General features: G+C 37.8%; 1 protein-coding gene across 3 annotated transcripts in view; it reads right to left on the bottom strand.

Annotated features, from left to right (window-relative positions):
• The window catches only part of LOC123877712 (complexin), a 297397-nt gene that overhangs the window by 25679 nt on the left and 248547 nt on the right, over nucleotides 1-23171 (bottom strand). For all 3 annotated transcript variants that reach the window (XM_045924566.1, XM_045924567.1, XM_045924568.1), the window contains one exon: nucleotides 9329-9492. In XM_045924566.1, coding sequence (XP_045780522.1) covers nucleotides 9329-9492 — 164 coding nt within the window. The remainder of the gene's footprint in view (nucleotides 1-9328; nucleotides 9493-23171) is intronic.

A 23171-nucleotide genomic window follows, 5' to 3' on the forward strand; every position in this document is an offset into this window, starting at 1 on the left:
GATGAGATCTTACCTCCGGATTTGTGGAGTGACCTGATGGTATACCTCGGAAGTCACTATTGGAACTCGGAGACGAATAGAGCTAGGTGTTTCGAGTTTGGGCTCATTTTCTTAGTAATGATGAGATCTTACCTCCGGATTTGTGGAATGATCTGATGGTATACCTCGGAAGTCACTATTGGAACTCGGAGACGAATAGAGCTAGGTGTTTCGAGTTTGGGCTCATTTTCTTAGTCATGATGAGATCTTACCTCCGGATTTGTGGAGTGACCTGATGGTATACCTCGGAAGTCACTATTGGAACTCGGAGACGAATAGAGCTAGGTGTTTCGAGTTTGGGCTCATTTTCTTAGTCATGATGAGATCTTACCTCCAGATTTGTGGAGTGACCTGATGGTATACCTCGGAAGTCACTATTGGAACTCGGAGACGAATAGAGCTAGGTGTTTCGAGTTTGGGCTCATTTTCTTAGTCATGATAAGATCTTACCTCCGGATTTGTGGAGTGACCTGATGGTATACCTCGGAAGTCACTATTGGAACTCGGAGACGAATAGAGCTAGGTGTTTCGAGTTTGGGCTCATTTTCTTAGTCATGATAAGATCTTACCTCCGGATTTGTGGAGTGACCTGATGGTATACCTCGGAAGTCACTATTGGAACTCGGAGACGAATAGAGCTAGCTGTTTCGAGTTCGGGCTCATTTTGTTAGTCATGATGAGATATTACCTCCGGATTTGTGGAGTGACCTGATGGTACACCTCGGAAGTCACTATTGGAACTCGGAGACGAATAGAGCTAGGTGTTTCGAGTTTGGGCTCATTTTCTTAGTCATGATGAGATCTTACCTCCGGATTTGTGGAGTGACCTGATGGTATACCTCGGAAGTCACTATTGGAACTCGGAGACGAATAGAGCTAGCTGTTTCGAGTTCGGGCTCATTTTCTTAGTCATGATGAGATCTTACCTCCATATTTGTGGAATGACCTGATGGTATACCTCGGAAGTCACTATTGGAACTCGGAGACGAATAGAGCTAGATGTTTCGAGTTTGGGCTCATTTTCTTAGTCATGATGAGATCTTACCTCCGGATTAGTGGAGTGACCTGATAGTATACCTCGGAAGCCACTATTGGAACTCGGAGACGAATAGAGCTAGCTGTTTCGAGTTCGGGCTCATTTTCTTAGTCATGATGAGATCTTACCTCCGGATTTGTGGAGTGACCTGATGGTATACCTCGGAAGTCACTATTGGAACTCGGAGACGAATAGAGCTAGGTGTTTCGAGTTTGGGCTCATTTTCTTAGTCATGATGAGATCTTACCTCCGGATTTGTGGAGTGACCTGATGGTATACCTCGGAAGTCACTTTTGGAACTCGGAGACGAATAGAGCTAGGTGTTTCGAGTTTGGGCTCGTTTTCTTAGTCATGATGAGATCTTACCTCCGGATTTGTGAAGTGACCTGATGGTATACCTCGGAAGTCACTATTGGAACTCGGAGACGAATAGAGCTAGCTGTTTCGAGTTCGGGCTCATTTTCTTAGTCATGATGAGATCTTACCTCCAGATTTGTGGAGTGACCTGATGGTATACCTCGGAAGTCACTATTGGAACTCGGAGACGAATAGAGCTAGGTGTTTCGAGTTTGGGCTCATTTTCTTAGTCATGATGAGATCTTACCTCCAGATTTGTGGAGTGACCTGATAGTTTACCTCGGAAGCCACTATTGGAACTCGGAGACGAATAGAGCTAGGTTTTTCGAGTTTGAGCTCATTTTCTTAGTCATGATGAGATCTTACCTCCGGATTTGTGGAGTGACCTGATGGTATACCTCGGAAGTCACTATTGGAACTCGGAGACGAATAGAGCTAGGTGTTTCGAGTTTGGGCTCATTTTCTTAGTCATGATGAGATGTTACCTCCGGATTCGTGAAGTGACCTGATGGTATACCTCGGATGTCACTATTGGAACTCGGAGACGAATAAAGCTAGCTGTTTCGAGTTCGGGCTCATTTTCTTAGTCATGATGAGATCTTACCTCCGGATTTGTGGAGTGACCTGATGGTATACCTCGGAAGTCACTATTGGAACTTACAAAACAAGCTCAAACTCATAACATCTAACTCTACTCGACTCGAAAGTCCAATAGTGGCTTTTGAAGTATACCTTCAGAGCACTCCAACAAGTTTCAAGGTATAATCTCGTCATACCTAACAAAACGAGCCCAAACTCGAAACACCTAGTTCTATTCGTCTCCGAGTTCCAATAGTGACTTCCGAGGTATACCATCAGGTCACTCCACAAATCCGGAGGTAAGATCTCATCATGACTAAGAAAATGAGCCCAAACTCGAAACACCTAGCTCTATTCGTCTCCGAGTTCCAATAGTGACTTCCGAGGTATACCATCAGGTCACTCCACAAATCCGGAGGTAAGATCTCATCATGACTAAGAAAATGAGCCCAAACTCGAAACACCTAGCTCTATTCGTCTCCGAGTTCCAATAGTGACTTCCGAGGTATACCATCAGGTCACTCCACAAATCCGGAGGTAAGATCTCATCATGACTAATAAAATGAGCCCAAACTCGAAACACCTAGCTCTATTCGTCTCCGAGTTCCAAAAGTGACTTTCGAGGTATACCATCAGGTCACTCCACAAATCCGGAGGTAAGATCTCATCATGACTAAGAAAATGAGCCCAAACTCGAAACACCTAGCTCTATTCGTCTCCGAGTTCCAATAGTGACTTTCGAGGTATACCATCAGGACACTCCACAAATCCGGAGGTAAGATCTCATCATGACTAAGAAAATGAGCCCAAACTCGAAACACCTAGCTCTATTCGTCTCCGAGTTCCAATAGTGACTTCCGAGGTATACCATCAGGTCACTCCACAAATCCGGAGGTAAGATCTCTTCATGACTAAGAAAATGAGCCCAAACTCGAAACACCTAGCTCTATTCGTCTCCGAGTTCCAATAGTGACTTCCGATGATACCATCAGGTCACTCCACAAATCCGGAGGTAAGATCTCGTCATGACTAAGAAAATGAGTCCAAACTCGAAACACCTAGCTCTATTCGTCTTCGAGTTCCAATAGTGACTTCCAAAGTATACCATCAGGTCACTCCACAAATCCGGAGGTAAGATCTCATCATGACTAAGAAAATGAGCCCAAACTCGAAACACCTAGCTCTATTCGTCTCCGAGTTCCAATAGTGACTTCCGAGGTATACCATCAGGTCACTCCACAAATCCGGAGGTAAGATCTCATCATGACTAATAAAATGAGCCCAAACTCGAAACACCTAGCTCTATTCGTCTCCGAGTTCCAATAGTGACTTTCGAGGTATACCATCAGGTCACTCCACAAATCCGGAGGTAAGATCTCATCATGACTAAGAAAATGAGCCCAAACTCGAAACACCTAGCTCTATTCGTCTCCGAGTTCCAATAGTGACTTCCGAGGTATACCATCAGGTCACTCCACAAATCCGGAGGTAAGATCTCATCATGACTAAGAAAATGAACCCAAACTCGAAACACCTAGCTCTATTCGTCTCCGAGTTCCAATAGTGACTTCCGAGGTGTACCATCAGGTCACTCCACAAATCCGGAGGTAAGATCTCTTCATGACTAAGAAAATGAGCCCAAACTCGAAACACCTAGCTCTATTCGTCTCCGAGTTCCAATAGTGACTTCCGAGGTACACCATCAGGTCACTCCACAAATCCGGAGGTAAGATCTCATCATGACTAAGAAAATGAGCCCAAACTCGAAACACCTAGCTCTATTCGTCTCCGAGTTCCAATAGTGACTTTCGAGGTATACCATCAGGTCACTCCACAAATCCGGAGGTAAGATCTCATCATGACTAAGAAAATGAGCCCAAACTCGAAACACCTAGCTCTATTCGTCTCCGAGTTCCAATAGTGACTTCCGAGGTATACCATCAGGTCACTCCACAAATCCGGAGGTAAGATCTCATCATGACTAAGAAAATGAGCCCAAACTCGAAACACCTAGCTCTATTCGTCTCCGAGTTCCAATAGTGACTTCCGAGGTATACCATCAGGTCACTCCACAAATCCGGAGGTAAGATCTCATCATGACTAAGAAAATGAGCCCAAACTCGAAACACCTAGCTCTATTCGTCTCTGAGTTCCAGTAGTAGGTTCCAAAGTATGCAATTTCATCAAGTCGGGAGGTAATGTAATGCTATCCTTCTCAGATTATTTTAGTCATAGTAGGAGCTCATAATTTCATAAGCATGGAAATGTTGTTCATTGCCAAGAAGTCATGGTGAAATATTTCATCATCAGACCCTTAGTCTGTAGGCACTGTTCTACTTACTGTATTATTGTCAAGATACATATTTAAAAAAAAAACTGTTAAAAAAAAATAGATGACCAAATATAAAATAAAATAAAAATATCAAAGTATCAAAATCAAGTCGATTCATTCATTTTGACGCAGCTGTGTGCGTGTGGGCAGTGTACTTATGTAGTAGTGCAATTTTGATACCTATTCATTTTGCAAAGACGTCCTTAATTTTAAAGAAATACTGCTATGTTAAAAGGTGGGTTCTTATTCTAAGGTTAAAAGTTTCTAGCATCTACATATCCATATTTTTGCCCTCAAAACTTTCTTGAGTATTTTTTATAATCTAAACTAAAATAATAAAATACAACAAGCCTAGATTAAGGTGTAATAAGACTTTTTATAGTACAATAATGCAATGGATTTTGAAATCCTACTGCATTTCTGGCTCTCTAAAGCACAACCCTTTTGACCGCATCACATAAATTTGTAAATTTTCATACGTTTTTCGGAACACACGTTAAACACGTACCTACACCACTCTGGCTCACATGTGGAACACAGTAAAGGCTCTTCAGACGGAACGAATCGCCCGCCGCGTGCGCTCGAGCACCCTTGACCCGTTTCGCCGAATTAATTGTTCAAACGCCACGCTATATTGACTGTAATTGCAAAATTCCGGCTTTCGACGCATTTCCTCCTATACTTTGCCATACCTCATCTGGGTTAGCCTGTTTCCACTCTAGGTCACATCGCCTTTCTATTCTAATGTAGTCTAATCTATATGTTAGATAAAGTTAGTTAAGATCAACACAAGGACTAATTGCTATTGAAAAATTTACATGAATTTCTCAAGCCATTTTATAGCCACATGGTCTCTCTATTTCTCTCTCTCTCCTGTATTAATCACATAATGGTGAGGGTTTTCTAGCCATAATAGTGCGGAGAGTTCTCAGATTGTTCCGCATGTTCTCATCCTAAAACCAAACCCATTTCAGTTGGCTTAAATCAACCGCATCACATAATTTTTAAAATTATTTCATACGTGTTTCGGAACACACGTTAAACACGTACCTACACCACTCTGGCTTACATATGGAACACAGTAAAGGCTCTTCAGACGGAACGAATCGCCCGCCGCGTGCGCTCGAGCACCCTTGACCCATTTCGCCGAATTAATTGTTCAAACGCCGCGCTATATTGACTGTAATTGCAAAATTCTGGTATTCGACGCATAGAAAAGGATTTTTAATGCGAGAACAAATCTTTTTAGTATTAGTAATGTAGGTTAGATAATGATAGCTCGAATAGCATAATCTAGTATCTCTAAGTAGATTGTATAAAACAAAGTCGCTTCCTGCCGTTTGTGTATCTGTACGCTTAGATCTTTTAAACTACGCAACGGATTTTAATGTGGTTTTCATCAATAGATAGAGCGATTCAAGAGGAAGGTTTATAAATATAGTTTAACATAGCCTGCCAACGGTTATAGAAGCGGACTAAAATCCGAAAGGTCACTGGTTCAAACCCTGCCCGTTGCACTATACCTAAGTATCGTACAGACTCCGAGCACAAGCTTTACGCTTAGTTGGAGGGGAAAGGGGAATGTTAGTCATAATTAACATGGCTAATATTCTTTTAATATACAAAGAAATAATGACCTTGTTTTGTGTCAATTTGTTCAAATAAACGGTTCAAGGTGTCGAGAGAAATAAAACTGAAAGCTGTAATCGAAAATGCTGTCTTATTCTTTTAACAGGGCTCTCTCCGTCACTCGCTTCATACAATCGTAGTTCCAATTTCATTTGAATATTAAGCAACCAAAGTCCATGAAGTTTTGCAGACATATTCTACAAACTTATATCTGTGTCTGTGGTGTTTTAGATTTTTCTAAAAATATGTAGTTTTAAAATTACAGGGGCTCAAAGATTTGTATGTAAATTTATAAGACCGCGTAACTTTGAAACCGAATATTGTAACAGAAATCTGGAAAACCACAGACATAGATATTAGTTTGTAGAATATGTCTGCAAAATTTCATGGACTTTGGTTGCTTAATATTCAAATGAAATTGGAACTACGATTGTATGAAACGAGTGACGGAGAGAGCCCTCTTAAAATCTAACAAAATAACCACACTGACACCACATTATTATCTAGATTGACCCGTGCGAAGCCGGGGCAGGTCGCTGGTAAATTAAGAGAGAAAAGATCATTTAGTAAAATATAAGTACAACACAGCAAATAATGTTTTAAATTATCTCCCTAAGTGTGCATTAAAGTCACAGCTTTTTAATATCTTTAGTTAAAAAAATATAGGTCAACTGTTGTTAAAGCTAAAAACTAACTTTATATTCATGCTCCCTAGATTCTAGACAGCTTAAACTTAGCTGTAGGATTGTATAGTTTCATTGTAACACGCTTCTTTTATCTCTTCTCTTATTTTTCTGTATTTTTATAACGAGCTGGCTCTGCATAGTTCAGGTTGCTATGTTGTTACGTAACACTAAGGTATGACGCACACCGCGAGAGCTGAGGCGCCGGTGTTTTTCTTGAAAACAACCCAAACTAAACTTTATTACAAGTGTAAATTAATAATTTATAACACCCCCGACAAGTGAAGGTTACAGTAACTAGAAAAGCGCTGATAACTTTCAAACGGCTGAACCGATTTTCTTGGATTATAGCTAAGAACACTGTCGATCAAGCCACCTTTCAAACAAAAAAAAAACTAAATTAAAATCGGTTCATTAGTTTAGCTATGAGCTACGATGCCACAGATAGATACACAGATACACACGTCAAACTTATAACACCCCTTTTTTTGGGTCGGGGGTTAAAAATAGGTACCATTATAAACTTTATGAGTGTCAATTGTTGAATTGTTGAATGTGATAGTATAGTTAATTACGTAAACTTGAAACTAAAGCTACAGAGGTCCCAAAATTAAAACGCGGGAGAAGGTCACCAAAAATTTAACTGGACTTCAAAGATTTGGATAATAATAACATTACATAACAGCATAATAATATTATATCCCCTAAAACCCGTAGTATATGATATTGGTCCCCATAACTCGCGTATGTAAATCAGAGTTCGGTAGGGAATACATTTACCCAATTGAATGCCGTCCTAACGAACGAGCGATACAGAATCGATATACAACGATATAGGACACGATACATCGATACTCGATTTATATTCTGTAGTCCGCTCTCATAAAGCTAACTGTTATCTCAAACTAACACAGGATTTACATGTTAACTTTGTTATATCGTCCATTTAGTAGGTATTGTTTTTGAATGAAAATGTAGTGAATTAATGTTCAAAAATTTTAGCCGTTATCCATACTAATCCATCATACTAATATTATATACAATCCATTATCCATATTAATATATCCATACTAGCTTATGCTCGCGACTTCATTTACATGGACTACTCAAATTTCGAACCTCTATTTTACCCCCATAGGGGTTGAAATTTCAAAAATCCTTTCTAAGTTATAATAGTTATCTGCATGCTAGATTTCAGTCAGATCCGTCCAGTAGTTTTATTGTGCGTTGATAGAGCAATCAGTCAGTCAGTCAGCTTTCCCTTTTATATATTCAGAGAAAATGAGTCGTCTGGTTGTTTGTCTGTCAGCTACCTTTTTCACGGCCCATCTGTTTAACCGATTTTGATGAAATTGGGTACAGAGTTAGCTTACATCCCAAAGATAGACACAAGCTACATTTTATTCCAGTAAATCAGATTTCTCACGGGATTTTTAAAGTCTGTTTAACCGATTTTTATGGTATAGAGATACCTTGTATCCTGCAGGATAGCATAGGCTACTTTTTATCCCGGAAAGTTTCCACGGGATTTTAAAAAACCTAATCACAGTGGACAAAGTCGCGGGCATTATCGCCTTATTATTTATTAATATTACATACTGCGATTTCCAAACGCTAAGGACTGATTTTTCAATCGTCAAATAACTATTTCAGGAAAAATTAAGGTTTTGACATTTTTTTTATAGGAAATCTGTCAAAACGTCAATTTATTCCTCAGATAAAAGTTATTTGACGATTGAAAAATCGGCCTAAATGGCAAAATTATTAAGCAAATAAATACAATGTTCGATACATTTGCTCGTAAAGTAGACGGTTTATCCATTGTCAGCCCAATAAACGCAAATCGTGTATTATTTCCTTAGATAACACGCTAGTGCTGTAATTTAATGGCTGCCATTACAGATAAAGTAAAAATGGAACGATATTGGGGTAATATAATGACAGCTTTAAAGGTCAGAAGAGAACGAAAAAATTTATCTTTATCTAAATCCAAGGTATGGAATTAGGAAGCACTTTTATGTAATAAGAATTGTTTATTACTTCCTGCATCCATGATCTAAGGGAAGAGTTGTGTCGAACAAGACATCTACATAAATATATCTACCTATGACCGTTATAGATTTTGAAACCATCCAACCGTTATGTCCCAAATCAGTTTCATTAGAAAGGCAATAACGCGAAGATGGTTTAGAGTTTTTTTAGCGTAATATTATTTATTGCAAAACGATTCTCATAAAATCAGGTGGATTGTGTCTGACTTGGCATAAAGTCCTCCTAAAAGTGATATGTATACGAAACAAAAAGACGAAAAAGCCCTGACGTCATGGATTACCTCTTGCTGCTCATGTTCCACCTCTTACCTTTAAACTATAACCTGAGTATCACGGACTCGTTCCTTAATCTCCTGGCGTTTCTTCTCTCGCTACTCTTTTATCTCGCGATAGTTCTCTTTGCGTCTCTCTTCGGCTTCACAGATGACCTCTTACTATCACATCCTGCCTCTTAATTCTACACTTCACTGACCTTGTCCCTGATCTCCTGGCACATCTTCTCTCGCTCCTCCTCCATCTTGCGATGCTCCTTCTTGCGTCTCACTTCGGCTTCACGGATGACCTCTAACTACCTATCACATCCCACCTCTTCCTTCTACACTGTAAAACGAATGTCACTGACCTTGTCCCTGATCTCCTGGCGCATCTTCTCTCGCTCCTCCTCCATCTTGCGATGCTTCTCCTTGCGCCTCTCCTCGGCTTCACGGATGGCCTCTTGCCGCTCACGTTCCGCCTCTTCCTCCTTTTCCTTGTCGTCGCTGTCATCGCCATCACCGCCTACTGCACCTGCAACAAATAGATAAAATCCCATTAGTTTCTACCTATTTATCCTTAACTAGCCGATGCCCGCGACTTCGCCCGCGTGGATTTAGGTTTTTCGAAATCCCGTGGGAACTTTTTGATTTTCCGGGACAAAAGTAGCCTATGTGCTAATCCAGGTTATTATCTATCTCCATTCCCAGCCAAATCCGTCCAGTAGTTTTTGCGTGAAGGAGTGACAAACATACACACACACACACATACACACAAACTTTCGCCTTTATAATATTAGTGTGACTAATTTTATTTTTACACGATTGCCCAACAAAAGGAGTGTAATGTTTTCAGGGTTCGAACGCTAACTAAAACTTATATGCCAGTAGTATTTTGTAGTTTTAGTGATTTAGTATTTTTCAAACCCGCATCGTAGTGTGCAAAACTCGGGTCAATGCCTCACCTATAATGTCTCGAAGTCAATGCAGCGTGCATTGACTTCGAGTGACTTATTTACGGAACGCTCGTTGACCTCTAGCGTCAGTCAGATGTTTTATTTGCAATATATTGTGAACTTTTAAAAAATACAGGATATTTTTTTCGTAGTTTATTATCAGTAATCATCAGTACTATCACCTGTCTTCGTTTTTGCTAGCGTTCTGGTTACTCCCTGTCACACTAATATTATAACGGCGAAAGTTTGTGTATATGTGTGTGTGTGTATGTTTGTTACTCCTTCACGCAAAAACTACTGGACGGATTTGGCTGAGATTTGGAATGGAGATAGATAATATCCTGGATTAGCACATATGCTACTGTTTATCCCGGAAAATGAAAGAGTTCCCACGGGATTTCAAAAACCTAAATCCACGCGGGCGAAGTCGTAGGTATCGACTAGTATGGTTATAATGAGAAGTTTCTTTATTCCACCATGACTTCTGAATGCCTGAGCAAACTTGGATGTATGGCGTGGTACCTATCGTTAGAATTCTTACAATATCCCTATGACACTGGCTATAATTTTGAAAAGAAGTTATCAACCCTGTTCAGCGCGTCTGGGAGACATACGTCCTCTAATTTCACAGCGCAAACACAAATAGTTCCTGCAATCAAGTTAGCAGGGACCCGTCGCGTCACTCAGACTCCCATTGACTCTCGCAGATGGGCCCAAATTGACTGGCGCTGCTTAAATTACGAAATAAAAGAATGCCTTTAGAATTACGATTAGGTATTTTTTAGGGTTCTGTACCTCAAAAGGAAAAACGGAACTCTTATAGGATCACTGTCAAGAAAATCTATAGGGTACTTCCCGTTGACCTAGAATCATGATTTGGCAGGTAGGTAGGTAGGTCTTAAGCACGTAAAGGAAAACATCCGAAAACTGCGAATTTGTGGTTCTGTGTTACATCACAAAAAAAAAATTAAAATATCCATCTATTTTATGAAGAAAGAGCTACAAAATTAGAAACATTATTTTTACTAGCCCTTGGTTGCAATCTCACCCTGATGAATTAGCACAGAGGAAAACGGGAATTAGTCTATAGACTTTGTAGTCTATACTAATATTATAAAGAGGAAACCTTTGTATTTTTGTATGTTTGTATTGAATAGGCTCAAAAACTACTGGACCGATTTCAAAATTTCTTTTACCATTACTTAGAGGGATTCTTCCGAATCCGTATAGGCTATATTTTATCCCGGAAAATAGAAAAAATAAATATCCACCCGTGCGAAGCCGGGGCGGGTCGCTAGTACATAATATAGCTAATAGCTATTAACCGCCGCAAACTGGTATATTGCGGTCCTGTCCGACCGATTGGAATCCAACCTTCCAACAGTCGTTCAAAAATCCATTACATGTCAATATAAGCATCTCCCCGACGCCCGGATGCCTCGGAATCCAGAGCCCTATTTTCCAATAGGGTGACTTTTAAGAGGTTTTTATCGGTTCGGAGGCTTTGCTGCTGGCCTGTGTGGACATGACAATAAAAATCGAATAGCAGCGTTATCACGTTAACGTATTACCGTAATAAATATGATATTTATCCATACTAATATTATAAATGCGAAAGTGTGTCTGTCTGTCTGCTACCTTTCCACGGCCCAACAGTTGAACCGATTCTGACGAAATTTGGTACTGAGATAGCTTGCGTCCATATGATTGACATAGACAACTTTTTATCCCGTAAAACCAAACAGTTCCCACGGGATCTTCAAAAACCTACATCCACGCGGACGAGGTCGCGGGCATCGCGGGGACACAGATATTAGTTTCTAGAATATGTCTGCAAAATTTCATGGACTTTGGTTGCTTAATATTCAAATGAAATTGGAACTACGATTGTATGAAACGAGTGACGGAGAGAGCCCTGTTAAAATAAAATAATGGCGCCAAAACAGGGCTTTACCTGTACCTTCTCAAAACAGATTTTTATTTATTTTTATGCATAGTAGTTTTTGATTTATCGTGCAAAATGTCGGAAAAATACCTGAGTACGGAACCCTCGGTGCGCGAGTCTGACTCGCACTTGGCCTTCACACTTCAAAGCTAATTTTTCTATTCAGCATTCAAAGTAAGTAAAACTGTCGAGAGAAATGGAAAAAAGAAAAATCGAAGTTCTAATCAAACCCGGCAAGCATAAATAATATAAATCTGTACCTAAACCAGATTCTCGGAAACAAAAAGTCGTAAATTATAATCAATATTAGTTCACCATTTGAAGTTCGCCGAATTCATAATTTTATTCAAAGTTAAAGGAATCCATTTCTTCTGAGCATTCAAAAAATTCATTATTATTCAAATTCCCGGATGAATATTCAGGGTCTTATATTTAATTAAGCATCCAAGACTCCGCGACGCAATGCCAGAGAACTCTATATTTCTTTTTTGGTAGCGATAGCAGAAAAATACAAATGTCAAATCAAGAGATTAAATTCTTTCATATTTTTTCATTTGATATTCTTTCTGTAAATGTTTATGAGTTTGTTTGTGAAAATAATCCAAAACCTCGAGATTGATTACAATTCAAGCCAAGGATGCTTATAAAAAAACTTTAGAGTTCTATAATAATAAAAAAATAGATTTTTTCGGTATTCTAATGTATTCAATAATGAACATAATCTAATATTTTTTTCAAAACAGACCATTTAACCACTGCCTTAGGTTGCTATAGTATCAACATTTACACTATCTAAATACCTATATAAAAAGTAATTTCCCTACTCATTCTCTGACTGAGTGACTCATTAACACATAGCTCAAACTCTTGGATCTAGAAATCTGAAAAATTTCACAGAGCTTCCCTTTTCTAATGTAGATTTATCGAAATTTTCACGGGAATAAATTATTGGGTCAATAAATATCGACTGTCAGAATTAATCCACAAGCAAAACCTAGTTGTGAAGAAATCATGTACGTGGTAAATTAAATTTATTTGAAAGTACTTTTATTTTTGCAAAAACATTTAATTATTGAATTCTATGGAAGTAATCAAATATGGCAGAAATACGTGACGCGTTACGAGGCACGGGGTAGTTGCAGGGGTAGGTTGTAGGGGGCAGGGGTAAGAGGCAGGGGTAGGGTAGGGAGAGACGGAATGTCAGCCACATCTTGATCACTTGGTAATGGCAGCGTGTTAATGGCGGGTATTGAATGCCTACAATAAATTGGATCTCATACTTGAGGAATTCGTTTAATATAGCCTTGTACCGACAGCAGAAAAAGTACTTTGCGAGGAAAATATAATGGGTAAAATATTCAGGACCTTTTCGAACAACGAGTAAATTCATTTGTGGTTGTTTGATCGAAATAAGATAATTTTTGAGTTATTTATTCGAAAAATGTAAAGTTTACATCATTAATTTTGCTTATGGATACTATTTCTATAGTAAATCATAGTAATTAAGATAGTTCCAACGTTATTTTATTTGAGAAAATAGTAGTTATAAAGGGTGAGAATCCTAGATAGATGACAAAATATGCGTAAAAATTTCTTATTTCAAGATCTGCTTTATTGTCCCAATTTTTGAAATGATGACTTCTTCCGTCGACTATGTTTTATAATGGTGGAGATTTTTCAGCATATTATACCGTTTTGCATCCATATTAATATTATAAATGCTAAAAAATGTCTGTCTGTCTGCGAGCTTTTTACCGTTCACGCTTTTTTATGGTCAATTTTGACGTAATACCGTTTTAATAGTGACGTAATAGCTGTATCCCGGAGAATGATATAGGCTAATTTTTACCACTGAAAATCTTAGGGTTCCCATTCATTCCTTATGGGATTTTTAAAAGCCTAAATCGACGTTCACGTGTGTATAATATTAAGGCCCGATTTTTCAATCGTCAAATAACTTTTATCTGACGAATAAATTTGAGGCTTTGGCAGTTTTTGTATAGAAAATCTGTCATATTTCTCAGCAGAAAGTTATTTAGCGATTGAAAAATTAACCCTTAGTATAATTACTTTTTGAACATTTTATGCATGGTATTTAAAATATATTTTTAGTTTTGTGATTTTGCTGACCGTACCGCACAGCAGCCAGGTTCAAACACGTTCAATACTGGTCGTGCCTATGGTAATGTGCAATAATGGAGGATTCCTTCACAGAGTCGGCGCTGCGCAATAAAATGTTCATATGAATTTTATACTCACAATAAAGCCTGCAAGCCTCTACGGGATGGATTGTCATTTCAAAAACAGTATGTGTGCTTTATTTTTCAAATACTTGTTTTTGTAGGCCCAAACGTGAATATGCAAATGAGGCAAAGACAATCCGTAAAATTTAACTGATACCGACATATATATTCCCATGCAATCCCATACATATTACAAATTATCACATCACATTTCACGCAATAATAATAACTACTGAATGGATTTGGCTGTTTGGAATGGAGATAGATAATATCCTGGATTAACACATAAGCTACTTTTTATCCCGGAAAATCAAAGAGTTCCTACGAGATTTAAAGAAACCGTAATCCACGCGGGCGAAGCCGCGGGCATCTATAAATGCAAAAGTGTGTTTGTCGGTTGGTTTATTGGTTTGTCCTTCAATCATTTCGTAACGGAGCAATGGAGACCTGATTTTTTGCATGGCAACTTTGAAGGCTTGGAAAGTGTCACAGGTTACTTTTCATCCCGAAAAATCTAAGAAAACGGGATTTTTTAAAACCTAAATCCAGGCGGGTAAAGTCGCGGGTATCATCAAGTTAATAATGATTACTTAAGGCCTTCAATTTGGGGCGTCCGTGCACACACGTTTAGCAGCATTAGATTCAGTGACGATTTAAAAAACACTAGATAAAGTTTATTTGAGTAATCCATACTAATATTATAAATGCGAAAGTGTGTCTGTCTGTCTGTCTGCCTGCTACCTTTTCACGGCCCAACTGTTTAACCGATTCTGACATTTGGTACAAAGTTAGCTTATATCCCGGGGACGGACATAGACAACTTTTTATCCCGGAAAACGAAATAGTTCCCACGGGATCTTCAAAAACCTACATCCACGCGGACGAAGTCGCGGGCATCCTCTAGTAATAAATAAAACCTTCAAAAGTTAAACCTTCGTTCATTTGACGAAGGTAGCCTTAAAGTAGCCTTATTTTTCTTTGATTTTACGTCATTATATTCGACATATCGTCGTTTCAGGACCAAACCGAGAGTTGCCTCACTCTAGATCACTCTCAACATAATATTTGGTTAGGCGATAGAAAGCTGTCACAATAAATTCGTTTATTTGTTCCAAACAGAGGAATTATCTAACGAGATTTGATTCCAATTATTGCCTTCACAATCAGGTTAGCAGTTCGTGTTGTGTTTTAGATCAAAGTGGTCTAGTCCGGGCGTCAGGGCCACAACTCAATTATAACTGGAGTCTTATTGAGTTGTCTGAGGGGAACTTTCCGTTGAGCTGTAGGTATTACTAGATATTACTATCATACTAGCTTGGATGTATACTCTACCTGTATTGAATTGTACTTATACCTATTGTATGTTATTCACGTGGAGTAATTTTTTTCTGAATTTGCTTACATCAGATATTATTCCAGATATTGATCCAGAAGCGGCGATTATGCCAGTGGTTAAGATTTTAAGTCTTTTTTTTTTAATTCTGATACAAGTTATGTACAGACTGCCTGCTGCCCTTGACTGCAATGTCACCTGGCGGTAAGTGATGATGCAGTCTAAGATGGAAACGAGCTAACCTGGAAGGGGTATGGCATTTTTTATTAAACCCATACCCCTTTGGTTTCTACTTTCTACACGGCATCGTACCGGAACGCTAAATCGCTTTGCTGGTGGGGTAGTAACTAGCGGCCGAAGCCTTCCACCAGAAATTTAGAAATCATAAATTTCCAAACCCCTGCCAGGAATCAAACCCGGGACCTTCCACTAATATGACCACAGCTTACCACTGCGTCTGGCTTACCCACCAGGCTATTGAGGTACTTTCTAATGGACTTCATTAATTAGAAATCTTTTAAATGAACTAATAAACGCTATTTTCATTCTGTTCATTTTATTCTCTTCCAGTCACAACACCATAATGCCCACGTATTAAGTGATCTCGTTCAAGAGATTTTACGAGTCTGTTTACGCGTAAGTAATAAGATATTTATGATTTCGTACGCAATACGTTTTTGTAAACAAATTACGTGCGGCCTAGTTCGCAGCAGAGGGCGTTAATGTCTATGTTATGGAATTTTCCGGATATAGGTTAATAAGATAAGTCTGGGGCAAAAATTGTTCATTTTGAGATCACATGTCTACGAAATGGGAGTGCTTTTTATTGGCTAATAAACATCCAGCTAATGAATGCTTAGACTAATATTTAACCCCCGACCCAAAAAGAGGGGTGTTATAAGTTTGACGTGTGTATCTGTGAATCTGTCTGTGGCATCGTAGCTCCTAAACTAATGAACCGATTTTAATTTAGTTTTTTTTTGTTTGAAAGGTGGCTTGATCGAGAGTATTCTTAGTAATCCAAGAATCGGTTCAGCCGTTTGAAAGTTATCAGCTCTTTTCTAGTTACTGTAACCTTCGCTTGTCGGGAGTGTTATAAATTTTTAATTTACACTTGTTATTACTAAGTACTCATCATCTAAGGAACAACTTCGTCCGCGTTCATTTAGGTTTTCAAAATCCCGTAAGAACTCTCGTCTCGATAGCAATGTTGTAAGTGGGGCATTGACCCGAGTTTTGCACGCTATACACTGCTGGTTTTGAAAAATACTAAGCCCCTAAAACAAGATAAGGCAAATGGTTATTGGCATTGTATTGTGTTAAGGTAGTATAATGATAACGCTAAGTTTTTGCTACGTTGTGCTTACAACTTGTAATTGTCGGGTTACTTGACAAATCAAGCTCGGCCATTCTATCAACGATTGCAGGTTTTTAAAGTCGTCCTAACTCTTGTGGTTTACTACGTGTAAGCAAACAGTGCGGTTGGCACGGGCATGGTGCAGCTCTATTAATAGACCAATCGATATTCTTGTCTGTAACGCGCGGCCTACCGCCACCCATGCGAACCCTTCATGTCTACCGGTACACTAACTTTAAGTAGCTATCTTGATTTTGCATCCATTTTTAAGAAAACAAAATCAAAATCAAAATCAGAATCATTTACTCAAAGTAGGTACTGTTGTACTCCTTTTGATGGTCATAATTTTTAGATTTGAAAGATATGGTGATAATTATGAATAAAATCATAAATCTCATAAAAAAACTTAAAACAAATTTATATAGGTATTAGTACCACTAAGTTATTACCAATTTTTACAGATATATTTTTCACTAAGTGCAATAAAGTCAAAGTCTAAGCCAAAAACAAAATCACTTATTCAAAGTAGGTACAATTGTACTCCTTTTGAGGGTCGAAATTGTTTTTGTACGATATAGTGGTGATAATTAATTACGTAACTTAAAACTAAAGCTACGAGGGTTCCAAACGCGCCCAAGTCTGAGAAGAGCCCACAACAAACTCAGCCGGGTATTCTTCTAACTAATAAACTAATATATATAACTTATCACTACACATATTATAAATGCGAAAGTGTTATAATATGTGTATTTGTGTGTTGGTTGGTCCTTTCATCACATCGCAACGGAGCGACGAATCAACCTAATTTTTTGCAAGGGTAAAATTAAAGACCTGGAGAGTGATAAAGGCTAATTTTTATCCCGGAAAATTAAAGTTTCCATGGGATTTTTAAAAACTTTAACCCACGCGGATAAAATCGCGGGAATCAGTTAGTTGGACATTAAATCTTCAAAGTTAGTGTCACAAATCGATTCAACAACTTTTGCCCTAATTTTCATTTCAAATTACTTCTCAAATAGTCTCCATCTCGGCTTGAACTCGCCTACTTTGGGACTTATTAGTTGTGAACTTTGCGAATTGTTAAAATAACTGTAATTATGTTGGGGACCTTTGTCTTGAGGTGCCACTTTGAGAATACGTTCATTTCTTGTTAACGAAATTTCTTGTCTTTTGTTCCGAATACAATAAAAGACTTTCTTGAAGAAAAGAGAGAACTCCATTCTGATTATTCTATCTTTTATTAATTCTATCACCTAGGTCTGTTATGACTGGATAGACTTTTTAAACACCTTGTTAGGTTACTCTCAATATTTTCAAAATAGAAAAGATATATCCAAACCAGTGATTCCAAGCTCAGGTTTCTTATGAAGAAAAGAAAGAACTTCATGTTACTAACTAAGCCTACGCTATTCATCCATCCTTCCATCTGTCTGTCAGCAGACTGTATCTCGTGAACCGTAATAGGTAGAGACTTTAGATTTTCTCAGTTCTTTTTTTAAATTTCTATTGCCGCTAAAACAACAAATAATAAAAACTTTTAAATATCCACCATGTAAATTAAAAAATAAATTAAAGTGTTATTTCTTGTACGATGGTACGGAATCCTTTGTGTGCTAGTTTCACTCTCACTTGACCGGTATTTTTAACCCCCGACAAAAAAAGAGGGGTGTTATAAGTTTAACGTATGTATCTGTCTGTGGCATCGTAGCTCCTAAACTAATGAACCGATTTCAATTTAGTTTTTTTTGTTTGAAAGGTGGCTTGATTGAGAGTGTTCTTAGCTATAATTCAAGAAAATCAGTTCAGCAGTTTGAAAGTTATCAGCTCTTTTCTAGTTACTGTACACTTGTCGGGGGTGTTATAAATTTCTAACTTACACTTGTTGATACTAAAATTAGTTAGAAATTCCATAAAAACCTCACTGTTATTCCCTAGTTTCAAGTTTTCTTAAAAATCTTTTTTTAACCCCCGACCCAAAAAGAGGGGTGTTATAAGTTTGACGTGTGTATCTGTGTATCTGTGTGTCTGTGTATCTGTGTATCTGTCTGTGGCATCGTAGCGCCTAAACGAATGAACCGATTTTAACTTACTTTTTTTGTTTGAAAGGTGGCTTGATCGAGAGTGTTCTTAGCTATAATCCAAAAAAAATGGTTCAGCCGTTTAAAAGTTATCAGCTATTTTCTAGTTTTCTTGTAGAAAAGAAGGTTAGATAACCCTTAGGTTCATAATATTCAAGTGTCAATTGACAAATGTCAAGCTGTCAAGATGGACGTTGCCTAGATAAACATAATTATTTATTTGAAAATGATTTGTCGTGGGTGTTGAAAATTTTTAATTTACACTTGTTTAACTGGAGAAGGTAATCCCACGACAATGTTTCCAAGTTTAGGTTTGTTCGTAGTTTGAGCTACGTCATCACTACGCCGTAGCAGTCACGTAGCAGCGACGTGATAGTGAAGTTACAAAGTTCTTTGGAACTCTTTGTTATAAAATATTTTGTTTGTGAGAGAGTTAACGCGTCGATATTTTATTGCTGACAAGTTGTCAACCTATCAACTGTGTAGAATCTATCATTTAATACCGACCATAAAACTGCTGCAATAAGGTTGAATATCGTTTGCATATCATAAAACTACAAGGTCTATTTTCGCTTACAAGACCTACATCCAAACAACATCGGTAGATTCAACGTACTCGACGATACAAAAGCACTTGTAATCGTTTATTTGAATAAAAAATATTACAATCTCCATTTTAAAATAATATTTTTGTTCCTTATAGTATATTTTACGCGTCTACTTTAGCATTTAAAAAAATGTTTAATATTTATGAGTATGGATGTAATATTTTTTCAATTCCCATCATTTATTTAAACCGTTTGACCAATTGCAAACTAATTACAGATTGGAAGACAACAAGACCTATAAGGACATTATGAAGAACTCTCAGGCATGCAGGTTTCCTCACGATTTTTTCCTTCACCGTTAAAGCAAGTGATATTTAATTGCTTAAAACGCACATATTATTAAACCTCTGAAAAGTTAGAGGTGCATATCCGGGATTGGACCCTGGACGTCCCGAATACAAATTCGACGTTTTAACCACTAGGCTATCGCCACTTAATTGTATAACAATTGAAAAATTCAAAAACAGTTGTCGATATAAAAACTCAATTGTAAACCCCAAGACAATCCTAAGCTCTATCGTAGCGCGTGCTACGTGCTACGGCGTAGCACCGCGTAGCCAAGTCACGTAGCATGTACGTGAAATTGGAGACACTAGATTTTCTTATTCTCTTTGCAAAGATTTTCTTCGTAATCTTTCGGCATTCACGTCACATAATGCGAAACTTCTGACTTTCGGGAAGGGGGTTTCATTCACAAAAAAAACCTATACGAGTCGGATTCGCACACGAATTCAAATTCAAAATATTTTTATTCAATCAAACTTTTACAAGTGCTTTTGAATCGACAAAATAATCTACCACCGGTTCGGAAAGCCGTACCTACCGAGAAGAACCAGCAAGAAACTCGGCGGTTGCTCTTTTCAAGTATTCAATTTACAATAATATGCCATACTGTACTATACAAGCAATTGCAGCCCCGTGTATTGCTGGAGCGTGTCAAATCCAAGCTTTTTTGTCATTTACATAATCTTCGATTGTATAATAAACTTTTTTCAGGAGCCTACTTTTAATAGATTTTTTTTACTTCCGAACTTCGAAAGGTTCCGTACAAGATATTTTAATACTATACTACGTAACACTGCAAATTAATAACGGACAGTGCCATCTATGGCTATGTGATATAGTAGACTTATTGAGTTCATGAACACACTGTTTTTCTTTACTACAAATTGGAAAACTGTCAGGCATGCAGGTTTCCTCATGATGTTTTCCTTCACTGTCAAAGCAAGTGATATTTACTTACTTGAAAACGTATATAACTCCGAGAAGAGAGCGCGCCCAAGATCAAACCCCCGACCTCCTCAAAACATGGCCGACGATCTAACCACTAGGCTATTACCATTTTCTTCTAATATAATATACTTAGTACTTAAAAGTTTATTTGAATGAAACATTTTTTATCATTTCTGTCTAAAGTAAGTACGTTAAAAAACTAAGTACGTTAATAAAAAAAAATCTAATTACTATAAAAGAATCCTCTTGGAGTTAATTAAAAACGGCGAAACTCCCGCGAGAGGAAGGGAGGTAGGGAGGTAGCAATCGAAGCAATTTTTATTTACTTTAATTCAATCTGTCTTGTCAGTCAAGCGAGAAAGGGGTCAATTTACATTTTGCTCAATACGTTTGTATTTGGGTCATTGATGTTCCTTACTTTATCTTCTATTTATATCTTCTATATCTAAATATGTAAGTAAAAAGAAAAGGTTACTAACTTACTGACTGATCTACTCAAACTTCTGGACGGATCAGGCTGAAAATCATACAGATAGCTGTTATGACGTAAACATTCGATAAGAAAGGATTTTTGAAAATTCAATTCCTAAGGGGGTAAAATAGCGGTTTGAAATCTGAGTTTAAAGAAAACTTTTCTTTTTACTAACCCCCGACCCAAAAGCAGGGGTGTTATAAGTTTGACGTGTGTATCTGTGTATCTGTCTGTGACATCGTGGCTCCTAAACTAATGAACCGATTTTAATTTAGTTTTTTTGTTTGAAAGGTGGCTTGATCCAGAGTGTTCTTAGCTATAATCCAAGAAAATCGGTTCAGCCGTTTGAAAGTTATCAGCTCTTTTCTAGTTACTGTAACCTTCACTTGTCGGGGGTGTTATAAATTTTTAATTTACACTTGTATATTATTTAGATAGATTTTTGTATATTTACATCAAAAAATGTAGTCCACATCTCCGTAAAATCATATAAAATGAAGAGTTGTTATTATATCGGCTTGACCGCGGCAAATAACAGCCGACATATTTCACCGGACGGGGGTGGAGGGGTGCAATAACTCATGGGGTTGATAAAATCACGTACTGTGGTGCGCGGGGCCAGTCTCTGATACGCTCAATATTGTAAACAAATATTTACTACATGTATCGTTTAACGTACGGGGTATTATGAGGTTATTACATATTTTATTGGTCGGACAGGTTTTTGCATTCCTAATACTAATACTAAGTTTACATAATCACCCCCTCTACATAATCGAAATCCCACGGACTCGTACGAAGCGATTTGCTTCCACGTTTCTAATTCTTTTTGAGCCTCGATAGCTCAACGGTTGAGGAGCGAACTGAATTCAAAATGCCTTTCTGGCTTCCTGCTAGCTATAATATTGCTGCATTATTTAGTTTATAGATATTTACATATTTAAAAAATGCAATTTTTCTTTAAAAAAATCATAGAAGTTCTTGGTCTGCAGATTTAATCTTCAAAAGTTTTAGACTTCCTCAGCTATCTAATAACGTCCAAAAATCTGTGACAATTGAAAATTATCCGAAGTATGATCTAATAAATAGTGCATTGTACAATAATAATATCTTTTCTAGATGAAGTAAATCTAGAAAACAAGCTTCAATTGTAGTTTGCAGTTGTACCAAGAAGTAGGTGTAATAAAGAGATAAAAATGATAATAGGATTAAAAGGCCATTATTCTGTCTAGATTTGTTCCTTGTGTGAAGATCCATCTTCTATTTCATTAAAAGTGCCAGCTGCGTCACAACTGTTACCATTTTATTTCTATTTCTTTCTTTTTAGGGTTCCGTATTCGAAGGGTGCCAACGGGACCTACTACTAAGCCTCCACAGTCCATCCGTCTGTCTGTTTGTCCCTCCTGTGTCATCTTATAAACCGTAATAATGAAGTGAGAATGAAATATACTTTATTGTAAAAAAGAAAGACAAAGTAAAACAATAAATAAAAAATAGAAGTACAATTGGCGAAGTAATCACTTTGAAGCGATATCTGCCAGGCAATCACGCGAGTGAGTGAGTGAGAAAGGGTTTTGAATTCTCAAAAAATATATCTTAGCCGATGTCTACGTCATAATAGCTACGAATATCTGCATGCCTTTCAGCCCGATCCGTCCAGTAGTTTGAGCTGTGCGTCGATAGATCAGTCAGTCAGTCCGTCAGTAAGTCAGCTTTTCCTTTTATATATCTATTCTATACTAATAAATAAAATTGGAGTGTCTGTCTGTAATTTCGAAATAACTACCGCATATTAAGGTCATATGGTTATTTGAACGATACTATAACTGAATCACACGTTTTTAAAATTTTTGTCTGTCTGTCTGTCTGTCTGTCTGTTTGAAAAGGCTAATCTTGTGAACGGCTGAACCGATTTTGACGGGATTTTCACAGACAAGTAGAGGATCGACCAGGAAGTAACATAGGCTACTTTTTTAACCGACTTTCAAA

The sequence above is a fragment of the Maniola jurtina genome, chromosome 24, assembly GCF_905333055.1.
Source record: "Maniola jurtina chromosome 24, ilManJurt1.1, whole genome shotgun sequence".
NCBI classification, from domain to species: Eukaryota; Metazoa; Arthropoda; class Insecta; order Lepidoptera; family Nymphalidae; genus Maniola; species Maniola jurtina.